The sequence below is a fragment of the Lissotriton vulgaris genome, chromosome 3_2, assembly GCF_964263255.1.
Source record: "Lissotriton vulgaris chromosome 3_2, aLisVul1.2, whole genome shotgun sequence".
NCBI classification, from domain to species: domain Eukaryota; kingdom Metazoa; phylum Chordata; class Amphibia; order Caudata; family Salamandridae; genus Lissotriton; species Lissotriton vulgaris.
Genome location: NC_141690.1, coordinates 162,360,109 through 162,375,431, shown reverse-complemented (window position 1 = coordinate 162,375,431; position 15,323 = coordinate 162,360,109). Strand labels below are relative to the sequence as shown.

General features: G+C 42.8%; 1 protein-coding gene across 2 annotated transcripts in view; it reads left to right on the top strand.

Annotated features, from left to right (window-relative positions):
• ACOX3 (acyl-CoA oxidase 3, pristanoyl) overlaps positions 1-15,323 on the top strand; it is a 474,351-nt gene that overhangs the window by 141,063 nt on the left and 317,965 nt on the right. For both annotated transcript variants that reach the window (XM_086964140.1, XM_086964139.1), the window contains exon 3: positions 5,873-6,106. In XM_086964140.1, coding sequence (XP_086820266.1) covers positions 5,873-6,106 — 234 coding nt within the window. The remainder of the gene's footprint in view (positions 1-5,872; positions 6,107-15,323) is intronic.

Here is a 15,323-nt window from a genome sequence, read left to right as displayed (position 1 = left end):
TAATGTGTTTTCATGATTAATGCATTTAGGCTACTGTTTTTCCCTAATGCCTACGTGGCTGGTTTCATGTTTAGGCCTACCTTGCAAATGCCTAAAGTGATTTATGCCAAGTGCATGTCTACTCACCAGTAGGTACAGGCGGTGAGACGTTATTGCTTATGGTCTTTTAGTTAACCTTGGACTTATGATGGTTCTGGCAGCGGCCCGATTGCCGCTGCCCTGTATATAGTCCCCCTGTGAATTATTCCCCGGTGCCGGCTGACACAGTTTATCTGCACCTGTGATTCCCTTCTGATGTGTTTATTTTAGAATACACATACTGTTTATCACCTAACCTGGTGTGGAGTCTCTTTTTGTAGTGTGCTGTGTGTGCTTTACACATTTCCTCCAGGGTTTTGCCCACCCGCTCTGCACTAAGCTACCCGTTTTTAACCACCACCCTCCCTGTTTCCCCGTGCCGCCCCCCCCATACTCAGGACTTGGGATGGGCTTCCAGATTCCAGATAGCTGGGCATGACTTCAAATATTTGGGAGTGCTCATCACCCATGGCCCTAACCCGACTTTGAAGTTGAAAATCAGGCTACATCTTGACACACTGGCAGCAGACATTAACACCTGGTCGGCCCTTCCTTTATCCCGCTCTAAGGCACCCCAATCCACCACTTACTCTACGGGTCTAGAAGCTGTTTAATACCCCCCCAACCCCTCCCCCACAGTGACAAACTTAGTTCTGCAGAGCTGGGATGGGCTATTAGCAAAAAAGGGATGGAAATTATGCCTAACAGGACAGACCTGTGGGTGGGTGCTTCACTCCCTCATGTGGTGGCACTGGAGGGCTTCTCCAATTGGGGTACTATAGGTATTTCGACTTTGGGGGATATCACAAAGGGGGTCATGCTGAAATCATATGCCACCTTCCAAAGCTAATTTAATTTGCATCACAGTCAATTGTACTGCTATCTCCAGCTGCGCTACGCCATGCCACTGCACATTTGTGGGCTAGAGACGCTCGCTCACTATAACCCCCTTGATGCCGAGCTACTCCTCGAGGAACTAGCCACACATAAAATTGTCTGGTTTATTGGTACCTGGTTCAGCATATGCCTGATTTATTTGCCTCGTTGAATGCGGTTTGGGAGAGGGATGTCAGGGATTTGGCGGATAAAGGGTAGCGCATCACCACGAAGCTCAGCCATTGCGTCAAGGCTGCGGCTCATGCAGCTGAACTACCTCCACCGCACATAGTTTACACCTCACAGGCTCTCAGTGATTGGCAGGGTAGACTCCCTCTCCTGCCTTTGCTGCGCACATTCAGGTGGCGCCTCCATACACACTGTGTGGGGCTGTGCAGCTATACAATTATACTGGACTTGGATTCTTGACTGATTGGGTGTTACTGTTGTGATTCATGTCACCTGTATGTTCACTATCATAACATTTTCCTTGGTTGTAGTTGTGCATCACCAACATCTTCTACCTCTCTACGAACTGTGGTTTTTCTCTTTTATTTGTAAATGAGAGCTAATGTGATGACTTGCATGACGTCCACTGAGAAAATATGATACCTTTTGTTGGTGTAAATATACCATCCTTTTTACATCTGTGAATTTTCTTAAAACACTTTAATAAAAAAGTCTATCTGTATGTATGTATGTGTATGGTAGACGTATAGCGTGAACCTAGACAAAAAGCAGCAGAGCACAAATGGAAAATATTCAAAAGTAAGGAGTGTGTTTTAATAAATTGGAGTTATGTACTTTTGGGGAAAAACTGTTGCATAATGACTGTATGGCTAAACTAAATTGGCAAAAACTTGCTCCTAAATCACACCTGTCTCCTTAATATCTACCCAGCTCTAACTTTTATCTTCTACACCCTCCATCCTGCCTGAATATTTCAGGTCTACCATAAAGGCGTAGGTCCTCTCACATCTAAATGGAGCAATGCTTTACTTACCGGTCTACCTAAAATGCTCTAACCTTTTTCAGAGCCCTACTACATGCAGCTATCTGGTTTGTCAGAGGGGCAAAGAAAGTGGATCATATAACCCTCAATTTGAGAAATCTCCTCTGGCTTCTTCTGGAGGCCAGAAAGCAATTTAGGATAGCGTGTTTAACACACAAATTTTTAACAAGCCTGTGCAACCTACTTAAAACACAAATTGTTGCTCCCTGGAGGAGAAAGAAAAACTACGAACAAGTCTTAACTGATGCTAGTGATCCAAAAAGAAAGGAAAACAAAAACACTAACTAAAACCTTATTGAGTCTGGCTAAAACCTTTTCCTCAAGATTTCGAATTGAACAAACTACTGCTAGAGGGATAAACCTGAAGATCCACCTATTTAAAAAAGTATTTATAAGACTGAGCTCTCCATGAACTCTTATAACTATGTTTCTACTACTTTTCACATTATTTTGTCAATATTTGTTCTCATTTAACTATTACTGTTGCTCAGTGCAGTTAGTATAACCCACACTTGTCTTCATTGTATCTTTTATTGTAAAGTATTCTCCTGGCCATATGGCTTGTCTGCTTCATATAAATATGTTTAGCACAAATTAAAATAAAAAACAGCTGCATATACCGACGCAAGATCTGTGGTTGAATATGTCTTGAGGGCCTCTGTGCGGAGCGATGGCTCCGGTTATGGCCACTGCTTAGGGAGGTTAAAAGTAGGACACATAGTACACTGGATATCCTTATCCCTGTACTAACAGTTCAGCAGTGTATTTGTGCCAATAGTTGCAGCATAATCAGTCTGTGATCTCAGCAGTAGTTCTTGTTGCTGATATGGTTGTGTTTGGTGGCAGCCATATTGCAGCACAGTGATCCTATATGGTAGTATGGACTTTCCGGTTTGCAGGACCTTCTTTTCCTGTAACTTCTGGCCTCACTTTAAAGATCAGGCAGATGGGATCAGGTTTAAAGGACTGCAGGTAGCCACCAGCCTTAACCTCTGAGCACAATAGCATGAGTACTGGTTGGGGTGCATGCATAAAGTAATGATAGTATCCCATTTCAAGCACTCTTCCCCCAGGCTCCTGTTTAGAAGGAACACTGTTGTGAAAATGCTGTACCAGAGCGGAACATGGCTTGCTGGTTCCCAGTGTCTCTCTTCTAGGCCAATCCCTTTTTAGCCATTGAGGTACCTCAACTACTTATGAACCCTTTTGCACACCAGAATAACTCCTACTTCCATACTCTGGTTGACTGAGTCCTAGAGTGGAAGTGAGCTGGTAACTCTGGACCTCAGGGCATGGTGCCAATGATGATGTCTGAAGATCCATGATGGCTGGGCACAGCAGCAACGATGCAGTGGTGCTGGTGCATGCTGTAGAGCCCGATAGGATTCAACAGCCTGGACCTCAGGCCCTGGCAGCATTGGTGCTGGCTGCAGTTTTCCGTAGTCTGAGGGGGCCATGTCACACGCTACTTCTCAGTTTACTTTCTCATTACCTTCAACTCTTCTTCCCAATGGACTATTCATTCCTTGATATGGCCTCTCTCATAACCAGTGACATACATGTGATCAAAACTTTTCCTCTAACTCACCCTTTCCCCCTTTCTAGGACAACTGTGACATGTAACCAGGATTAGCATTCTTAATTTTTTCAATTGATATACCACTTAACAACCCTTGGAGTAGCATGATTTGCCCCTTCGTCATGAAATTGTCCAACAGAATTTTTTGATCAGTGCCAAACTCAAGCTTCACACCACATAATTATGTGCTGCAGACCCAACCACAATGCAATAATCCTCTTATCAGTGACCGAATAACTGTTCCTATCACCCTTAAATGTTCTGCAAAGTCAAGCAACCCTTCTAAGCCTTCACTTTATTGTAAAAATATTGCTCCCAAACTGTAGGCACTGGCATCATTTGAGATTAAAGCCCTGCCTATCATGTATGTTTTCAGTGCAGTTGCCTCAGATTCACTCCTCTTTAGACTTGAATGTTCTCTCACAACTTTAATTCCATATACATTCCACAGATTTTAGCCCAAATTATCATTAGTCTTATCCTAGAAGAGTACCACACTATTTTGCGTACTGTCGAGTCAGTTAGCTGTTCCTAATTTTCCACAATGTGTACCCCCTCAATTGCCTCACCCAACATTATTTTTGACTTTCTTTTGATATCCGTTGCCCAAATATTTCACCTCTGCCCCATCACATTTAACATTACTCCCGTCCTCATCAATACTGTCCATTCATTCTGCCTATTTTACAGGTTTTTTAGTGGACAAATACACCCAAATATTGCCATTTAAGTAAACTACCTTGCATACATTATAGAATAACCTGTGCATTACTCTCTGAAAATTGCATATGCCAACGTCTAACATATTTATTGTGAAATGTAAATGACATTAGCATTTCTAGTGGGTATTTTCTGTTTACTATCAGCAAATCTCCCCTTTAATGTTTGCCAAATACGCTATTGTCTCATGTCTTTTTCTTGTTATTTACAGGTACACTCAATAATAATGTTTTTACATTTGAAAAGCCTAGTTGATAATTGTAATTTTACAATTATTGATGTGCTACCAGTGAATGATATATAAGAGGGTACAGTTCAAAATAATTAAGATCAACTGGAAAAATAAAATCTGCTCCAGAATGAACATAAAAAAAGCAACATGTCAGTTTAAATTAAGTCCTATCTTTTAAGGTTTGTATAAAAAGAGGAAAAATGAAATGAATGAGAAAAGAAAGTTTGAAGTGCCTACTAAATACTAATGAAATGTTCCAGCCTAAATATAAAGAACAAAAATACTTTTTAAATAATAAAAAGCACATCTTAATGTCTGAAGGAACAATATGTGAATAACATGAAGGTACATTTCTAGATGAAAGTTTATCTATATTTGTGTTTTTGGCACATTCTTTATTTGTTTTTGTTGAAAACAAATTACCCTTTTATTTCTGGGTTAGCTCCGCATTTCCCTTGTTGTTTTCCTCTGATATATGTTGACATATTATCTGGGGCTGAGAATAGGGCAGCCGGCCTTTAATCCACATGCTTGAGTTCTGTGAGCATTAGCACATCTTATTAGATAGTTATATTGTAAAGCGAAGTTTTTCTTTTTCTTCTGTGCTGTACCTTTGGATCAAACGAAATTATCAGAAAATCCCAGGTAGCAACTTTTTCTGACATATCAAATAACCTAGGGTAGCTGCAGGTAAAGCTTCTTCGATTAACTGTGTTGTGCTGTAATACCGCACTCAACATTACTAGGGTGTCTATACCTCTGATATGTTCATTTGCTTGTGCTATTAGCTTGTGGAATAACAATGCCCTCTTTTACAGTTGAGTGAAGGGGATGGAGTTTTAGTAAAATCTTGTTGGATCTGGGCAGAGGTAGTAACCCTGATTGGCTCTACCAATGAGTAACTAGTTGTATATCATGTTTTAATGAAGCAACAAATACATAAGACTTGGTTTCTTAAATAATGAAGCTATCCCACCATGCCACTGCTTAGAGCAACTCATAATTCTTTTAGGTTGGTTTGATGGAAAGGTGTTCTCCCCTCTACATATATGGGAGTACACCCACTAGAAAAAATAGACAAGGCCTACTTGTATTTTAACCCACATTTTCTCATTTTTTCACCTTCAATAACTTTCTAATAAGTTGTCATTTGCTTGGCATTTTACACCTCTTTCTTATGGGTGCATGAAAGTGTTATTATTTTCAGCTCAGTAGCAGGGGCTTCTTATTCCTTCATTACATCACCCACCCCCATACCCATCCGCCTCCCTGAATAAAGTAGAAGCAGTAATTAACTCATGTTGAATCGCCAGTAGCTGTGACTTTTTGTACACCAACATTATGTTTGGTTTTTAATTTAAATTTTTCTCTATAGAACAAAATCTTCTCAGCTCTAGAAAGCGATCCTGTTTTTGCTCAGCACACTGGTGAAGAACTATCGTTGGATCAGTACCGTAAACTCACATTTTTGCAATGCAAAAGGGTCTTCGAATATGATTTCTTGACAATGGATGAGATGATGGAGCAGCCGTTAAAAATTCGTGTCCTGATAAACTGCCTTGGCATGTACGATTGGTCTTTGGGAGCCAAGTTTACGCTAAATTCGGAAGTAAGTGATTGTGAAATCTGTATTTTGTATTGATGTGATCGTCATATTCGGATCTCTTCTTGTAGTACTGGGACTTATAATAGCATCAGGCTCTTAATTATGTCTCTTCAATCAGCTATTCGTTCCCAAATGTCATATTTTTGTACATTGCTTACCATTGGGTTTTTGCCTTTTTCTTGTTGACTTAAATGTTGTCACATAAGACAAATGCAGCAGAAGTCCATAAAGCGAGTGTCACAATATCTCATGATTCAGTCATATGCCTTATAGCCCGGGCATCGTGATTCCACAATGCATCATCATAGAGACTAGGACTTCTCTGCCCACTTGATTTCAAGTATTTGGATATGCTTACCTAAATGGCTTCATAAGGGGGCGTAGTCTTTGTGACTTTGAGCCACCTTTGGTTAAGTCACTGTTTTCTACTATGATTTGGTGAAATGGCGGAATTGCTGTGTGTGTCATGTGCTAAAATGTGGTGAATTACAAAGCCTGCTCCCACCATCTTCTATACCCGCGAACGATCCATTTTCCAGTCTGGTTTATATATTGTTTTATATTTGTTAACATAGTGACTTTTTAGCAGGAAAATATATTTATCTAAATGTATTTTAAATGTATTCTATGGTTACGTTTGTCTTATCTGATAAATAAGAATGAGTTCTTGTACGTGAATTTCTGACTTTCCTGTGGCCTTAAATAGTTCTTGGACTACACCTTATGCTTTGAAAGTACAGTGATTCCATTTAGGTTATGTTAGTGCTATATTCATTTCACATACTCGGTGTGATTAGGACCCATTGGGAGATGCATACTCCTGTAGCTTACTTGAACAGTCACTAAGCTTAGGGTCTTAAACATCTCTTTCTAGCAACTATCTGCATAGCTAGTGTACAGTGTTTATATTACATGTCTCAACTACCTTCCTTCTAAACAAAGTATTTTTACTGTTCCATATAGCACGTTTACTTTGAGCCATCGTTAAATGCTAGATTCTCTGAGGCACGAATTTTAACTTTACGAAAAACAATTGCTAAAGCTGCTTGCTAGGATCTTTTTTAGGTTGAGCTTAGGCTGTGCTTGTGCTGATTCTTCGAGACATGTTGCATGCACTTTGTGGGCTTACAGCCCGGCCATTGCCTTTTTATGTGTTACTTCGATTGTCCTTTAAAAAGGCTTGCTTGCTAGTAGTTAATCCTTCTTGTTTGTCCCTCCTTTTTGTGTTTTATTTCCTCCCACAGAGCACTGCCCAATTAATGGTATCTTTACGCTTTGGTGTTTATATGTTCGTTTTGGGGAATTCTTTTTTTTTCTTAGTTTCCAACTCGTGTTTGTCATTGCTTGTTTAACTTGTTGCTCGTGTTTGGTTTCACCCGTTCTCCCACCCCTCTGCACCGTCCTTGCTTGCACAAACAACCACCCTTCCTCCGTCCATTTATTGTTGCTTCCCTCAACATTAGCCCTGCACCCCCCGTCGTTGTTTGTTGCTTCTTTTGCATTTCACAGCTTAAGAAAACAAGCATTGGCATAGCCAGTAGGTCTCGCCTTTGGGAAGTTATGTGTTTAGCCAAATCTTTTGGCTATGTTGTAGAGCATTGTGCAGACCCTCCAGCATTTCGCGATTTCGCGATTCACGAAAAAATCGCGAAATCAGCTGGCAAGCGCGACGGGCGCGATATTTACCTAACTGCCCGCGAAAATAACTCTCCCCGGTAGGCATGAAAAAATGATGCAATTTCATTGGTTGTGCGCCCATACGTCATCCCGCCAAACGGCTCTATTAGATGCCTGCTTCCTCCTTTGTTTACAAAAGTTATGAAAGAGGAGCGAGGCGAGGAAAGTATCGCTTCTCTTCAGCTTGCAGGGACTGGAAAGAATAAAAAATTACGATTCCAGCTCGGGGACGGAAGGGGCGCGCAGAGAAGGGAAAGGACTGTCTTTTCCTTCTTGCGCACAGAATACACCGTGTCTGCTTTGCCGCTTCAACTGCCCTCCCCCTTTCTTTCTTCCTCCCTTTTCTTCCCTCTCTTTGTGTAGCAGCTTCTCTCCTACTGAAATTCTGCCTTCAGAAACGGTTCTCCCAGTCTCTTTTCTTCGTTCCTTGATTTGTGCACTTGTGAAATGGATCCAAAAAAGAAAAACATGTAATTGACGTCTTTTTGTGATATTTTACAATTCCAGAGTAGTGCTTGAAATAGATAAATAGAAGTGCAGGTACTCTGTAACAGAGTACCTGCTTGTTTCTGAGAAGTGCCGGTACTCTCTCTCTCTCAATATAAAAAAGTGCTGTGTACTACGTACTGGACAGTACCGGCCCAATGAAAGCAATGTTCCAAAGTGAAGCTGTGGGAAAGAAAGGTTCAAAACATGAAAAATAACTAAATAAAGCCAAACAGAGTGATAGCAAAGTGGGCAGATTGATTTTATTCATACCTAAACACATTTGCGCCACTCTACAGAGTTTGCCAGTGAAGCTCTTCTTTTGTTCTTCATCCTGGACTCCTCCCTCTCCATGACCAGGCAAGTCAACAACGTCTCCTTGGCGTGCTTCAACATCCTACGCATGCTACGGAAGATCTTCTGGTGGATCCCCACCGAGACCAGGAAGACCGTCACCCAGGCCCTCGTCACCAGCCGACTGGACTACGGCAACGCCCTCTACGCCGGTACCACCGCCAAGATCCAGAAGAGACTCCAGCGGATCCAGAACGCCTCAGCCAGACTCATCCTCGACATCCCACGAACCAGCCACATCACCGGACACCTGAGAGACCTTCACTGGCTCCCCGTCAACAAAAGAATCACCTTCCGCCTCCTCACCCACGCACACAAAGCCCTACACGACCAAGGCCCGAGCTACCTCAACAGCCGGATCAACTTCTACGCTCCCAAACGCCACCTCCGATCAGCCAACCACGCCCTCGCCGCCATCCCCCGCATCCGAAGAGCGACTACAGGAGGAAGGTCCTTCTCCTACCTGGCCGCCAAGACCTGGAACTCCCTCCCGACCGACCTGCGCCTGACCCAAGACCACCTCTCCTTCAGGAAGAAGCTGAAGACCTGGCTGTTCGAGCAGTAGCGGCACCCCCCCCCCCCCCCCCCCCCAGCGCCTTGAGACCCTACGGGTATGTAGCGCGCTCTATAAGTGTCATTGATTGATTGATTGATTGTTTACTTGTCTTTCTTTGAATAGCGTTGTTTTCCCCCTGGCGGGGAACTAGTGCACCAGTGCGGGAGGCACTGCAACACATGGATTGGAAAACAAAATGTGTACTGCGTCTCGGTGTTCAGGGAATTGGTCTTTTTATTATACTGCTTACATTCTGTAAGGATATAAGCAATGGACATTGAAATGGGTCCATTCTGTGCCCTTAACTTTTCAGGCAAAAGCACTCACTGATTTCTGAATAGTGAGTGTAAAAGCGTTAAAGTAACCATGTTTTTCCTGCTTACATTTCACATGCTTTACTTAATTTTGTATTCCCTATGAGTATTTGCTTTTTCCAGGATAATGTTACTTTTTTTTGTAGGCAGGATATTGCTCTTGTCTAGTGTGTCATTTAAATTGAGCCGCATCCAGGTGTTTATAGCGGGCACAATTGGGTTATAGTTGAGGCAGTGCGAGTTTCTCTCAGTGGGGGAGAGGATGTGACACCATGGTCAGAGCTACTGAATTTGGAACTGGGGAACTTGGTTCTGAAGGATGATTATTGCGAGATGTCTGCCCTGTCAGCACTACCCATAAAAGGGAGTCAGTGCACGCAACACAAGAAGAGGCTGTACCTCTGCACCCAGGGAGAGATGGGGGTCTGTGTGACTGCACCCAGGGAGCAAATGGGGGCTGTGTTACTGCACACATGGAGCAAAGGGAAGCTGTGCGACTGCACCCAGGGTGTGGTGAAAGTGGTGCCCCGGCAGGGGTGCACTCATGGGTGCTAGAAAATCCCAGGGAGAAATACGCCCCCTCCCACAAGGTTAGTAGGTTAGTAGATAGGAGCTGTGCTTCTGTAGAGCTGCAGAAACTTTAACCACGCCTATTTCAAAGAGGAATACTATGCTAAAACAGGTTTTATTGATTTAGGGCTGAAAAGGAATTATTTCGAGTAAAATAAAGTGCCGCAATAATGCCGCTAAATTTACATTTTTGTGCCGCTAAATTTACATTTTTGTGCCGCTAAATTTGCACTTTTATGCCGCTATATCCTGGGGGGTCTGATTGTGGCTGCTGTGCATTATGTTGAAAACTTATAATAAAAAGTATTAAGCATTTTCGTTACCTTTATACAAACAAAGTCAACATTATATGCAACTGAAAAACCTAATTAAAAAAAGATTTTAACATAAAAATTGTCTTCTACTTTTTTCGTGCTTGCGCTGCTGGCAACTACTTCCTGCATGTTCTCATGCTTGTTTGTTATAATTTTTTTGTTACGGGGGAGCGGGACTTAAATAACGGGGGAGTGGATGTTTGAAAACAGTAATTTAATTAGAACACGAGCAGCAGACAGACACTAGGGGAGAATCAACAGATGCCAGATTCCAAGGGCAGACTGACATGATGCTTAGGTGGTTTGTGATGCAAAATGGTGGTGGTATATGAGGTTTGGTGCTCAGATGGTGACACTATATGGTGTGGATTGGAGGTACGTTGTGGATTGTGGAGTTTTAGAGCTGAACTATGTTGTTTGGTGTGTAATTATGTGGTGTGTATTGGAAATGTGTGGAGTTGAATTGTGTGGCTTGGAACTGTGGTGTTCTGTGAAATTATGCTTAGTGAAATTGTGTCATGGTGTGCAGTGCATTTTGCATTAAGTGCAGTGTAAGTCTGTAGCATATAATTATGTGGCACTGAGTGGTATTGTGTGGCGTGTATGTTGCATTCAGTAGAGTGTAATTATGGGGCACTGAGTGGTATTTGGAGTGTATGTTGCATTGAGTGCAGTGTAATTTGAGTGCAGTGTAATTATGTAGCATATAATTATTTGTCATTGAGTGGTATTGTATGTATGTATGTATGTATTGACATTTATATAGCGCACTACTTACCCGTAGGGTCCCAAGGCGCTTCGACCGCTGCGAAACCCTTCCTGGCTTCCCTGAGAGATGGTCCCTTAATGGGTATCTCCAGGGTGAGACCAGGCATCCCCGGCGGTCTGGTGGGGCCGTTAGTGAAGATGAGGCAAGCTAATGCCCAGAGTTGCCGAGTGTGATCGCTGATCAGAGTGGGCACCGAGGCGAGATAATTATCGAGTCCGCTGACCCTGGTCCAGAAACCTGCCGCGCCGGGAATCGAACCCTGGTCCCGGGCCGTCCTCTGCTCTCGGGTCTGCCACCTCTAACCAGTGAGCCACACTACTTCACTATTGTGTGGATTGTATGTTGCATTCAGTAGAGTGTAATTATGTGGTGTGTAATTATGTGGCACTGAGTGGTATTTGGAGTGTATGTTGCATTGAGTGCAGTGTAATTATGTAGCATATAATTATATGGCACTGAGTGGTATTGTTTGGAGTGTATGTTTGTATTGAGAGCAGTGTAATTATGTAGCATATAATTATGTGGCATTGAATGGTATTGTGTGGAGTGTGTGTTGCATTCAATTGAGTGTAATTATGTGGTGTGTAATTATCTGGCACTGAGTGGTATTTGGAGTGTATGTTGCATTTATTTATTTATAAAATTTCTAGAGCGCACAAATACCTTCCGGTGTCTCGGCGCTAGAGTTCGTTGAGATTGCAGAGAGCTCCTACAGAACTTACTGGTTGAAAAGCCACGTTTTAATGTGCTTCCGAAATATAATTAGGGAAGATCTTGATCTAATATTAAGGGGGAGCTCATTCCACAATTTAGAAGCAGCAAATGTGAAGCGTTTATCGCCCCATGTTGCTTTCTTAGTGCGTGGAATATGAAGTAGCTGGGATGCCGCAGAGCGTAAGGAACGATTGGGTTTATAGGGAGTGATGGATTTTTTAAAAAAGTCCGGTCCGGTATTGTTCAATGTTTTATAAATGATGCACAAAGCCTTGAACTTTGTACGGCTTCTCACAGGCAGCCAATGAAGTTGGCGAATAATGGGAGATATGGATGAGAATTTGGGTGTACCGGTTAAAATTCTTGCCGCAGCGTTTTGCACTAGTTGTAATTTATTCATGACTTGTTCCTGTGCATTCAGCCATAGTCCGTTACAATAATCAATCTTTGAAAGGACTAGTGTAGACATTAGGGTTTTACCTGAGTCTGGAGGAAGAAAAGGGAGAAGCTTTTTTACCATTCTTAAGGTATAAAAGGACGCTGAAACCACTGTATTAGCATGGCTATGGAAAGTAAGCTTATTATCGAATAGAACTCCGAGGTTCCTAACTTTTAGCACCGGGTGAGGAGGATCTCCCAGCTCTGCTGGCAACCAGACTGGTGACCAAGACGGGGTCAGATCACCAAAGAGCATGACCTCCGTCTTGTCGGAGTTTAATTTTAAGCAGTTCTGGTCCATCCAAGTGCAAATTGCTCTCATTCCTTCCTGGAAGTTAGCGGCCACTGCAGCTCCGTTTCTATGAATAGCCAGGACTAATTTAGTGTCATCGGCGTATGATGTTATTCCTATGCCGAATGACTTGATCACCCTCGCTAAGTCCGATACATAGATATTAAAAAGCGTCGGACTTAGCGAGGAGCCCTGAGGAACTCCACAAGGTAAGGTGAAATCAGGCGAATAATAGCTACCCATTTTCACAGACTGTTCTCTGTCTGATAGAAAAGATGCCAGAAGAGTCTTAGCTTTGCCTTGGATGCCCATGGCATCGACACGGTCGATCAGGATGTTATGATCGACCGTGTCGAAGGCAGCCAATAGATCTAAGAGTATCAAAATTGCTGTACCGCCTTGGTCTAGAATTATTCTAACTTCTTCAGTTGCTTTTATCAAGGCGGTCTCGGTGCCGTGACCCTTTCTAAACCCAAATTGGGTCTCATCTAGTAGGTTGTTGTCATCAATAAAGCTAGAAAGTTGTATATTAATTGCCTTCTCAAATACCTTAGAGGGATAAGGAAGCGAGGCAATGGGTCGGTAGCTTTTTAACTCTGCTGGGTTTAGTGTTGATTTTTTTAGAAGAGGCTTCACAATGACTTTCTTCCAGACTTTAGGGTAATCACCTGTCTGGAACATCGTGTTGAAAATGTGGGTAAGAACCGGGGCTACCTGATCAGATGCTAGTTTAAGAATGCTTGGGGGGCAAGGGTCCATAGGAGATCCTGATTTGACCGCATTCATAATTTCCTCTATAGATGCTTGAGGGAGTGAGGAGAATGTTTCCAGGGTTGGCCTGGTAGATATCTGAGGAGCAACTGGGCCAACTATAGCATCAGAGATTTTTTGTGTGAAGTTATTAAAAATATCTGTAACCTTTCCTTTAAAAAAATCTGCAATTTCATTACAGAAGGTTTGAGAAGGTTCTGTAGAATCAGGAACCGTAGGGTTGGATAACTTTTTTACCACCTGGAATAACTGTTTGCTCGAATTTTGAGCTGATTCTATTTGTGTGGTGTAGAAATTACATTTTTCCTTCGTAATAAGTTTTTTATAGTTATGCAGGGCTGTCTTATATCTATCTTTATCGTTGTTGTCGTAGTTCCTACGCCAACGTCTCTCTAGATTACGACATCGTTGTCTTTCGAGCCTTAGTAATTCAGAGAACCAAGGAGCAGAAGGTTTATTACGGTTAGGCTGCAGTTTTTTGAGAGGTGCCACATGATCTAGTGCGTTGTTCAACCAGCGCACGTAGTTGTTGGATGCCTCACCTGGGTCATTTGAGTCTTTGAATTTAGTAGTTTTTAGTGCATTATTAAAGACATGGTGGTCAATATTTTTCCAGTCACGACATTTAATCTGTGAGCGTGCAGAGGGCGCGCAGTATTTGCGTTTCCTAATTAGTATAGAAAATACGACTGCCGAATGATCAGTCCATATGAGTGGAATCACCGTAGGTTGATTCATGTATGGATTATTAGTGAATAATCCGTCCAAGGTATGACCAGCTTGGGGGGTGGCTGAGGAGACTCGCTGTTCTAGGCCTACTGCTTGAAAATCAGAGATAATCTTGATGGTATCTTTATCCGCATGATTTTCTAGATGAAAATTAAAGTCCCCCAGTATTGTATATTCTTTGTAGGCAGCTACTGGTTCTAATAGAGGATTGAGAGCTTCCAAAAAAGATGTGCGTGAGGTGGGAGGTCGGTAAAGTAATGTGCCTTTAAAAGTTTGAGTGGGGGAAAGAGTAAAGGTGAAACATAAGACTTCCATGGAATCATGGATCATTGGCTCAGTTTTCAGAGCCAGGTTAGCTCGATGTATGATAGCTAACCCACCCCCTTGTTTTCCCGAAGATCTGTCTAGTCGGGTGACATAATAGCCATCAGGAGTAGCTATCTTGAAATCCGGGCCAGAAGCAGAGTCTGCCCAGGTCTCAGTAATAAACAGGATGTCAAGATTTAGAGTGGCTATAAGTTCAGCGACCTCATCCCTATGTTTAACAAGGGATCGGGCGTTTATAAGAGCACAATGTATATATTCTTCAGGGGTTAGTGGCAACCTAGGGGCAGCTAAATTAGAGTGAGGAGGAGTGGATTTAAAAGAGCAGTTTGGGCAAGGATTAGTAGGCAGATTGGCCAGAGAGTCTGCACAAAAATGGGAACATCTTTTATCAGTTAGAGTGTTGCCAATACCCAAAAGTTGAGATCGGGTGTAAGTTATTACCTTAGGAATATTGTGGATGTTACAAGAGGTAGGGGGTCTGGCGCACAGCGCGGACTGGCGCAGACTGGCACCCCTTTGGCACGGCTTTGGCGCGGTGTCGGCGCTCCCACTGCGCTCGACCGCTGCGCTTCAGAGTGACCATTTTATACTTTAAGCCACGCCCCCAGCTGGAACGCTAACTCCGTTCTGCTCGGGGAGGCGGCTCTGTAGTTCTGAAGCTCGCCCTGCCCTCCACACAAACGGCACGAAGCCGCGATGGAACGGGGCTGGGGGTCCACAAAGCGGTAACTTTAAACGGTGAATTTGTACATATGCTTTTAAGCGTCTTAGCCAAACAATTATAGTACAAGTGAATGCGCGTTTTAAAACAGAGTAAAATGCAATTTTAAAAGTTTCTCAATAATGCTTTCCAGCGTGCAGAGGAGGAGCCCCTCGCAATCTGCACGAGCTCTAGTAACAAAAACTACC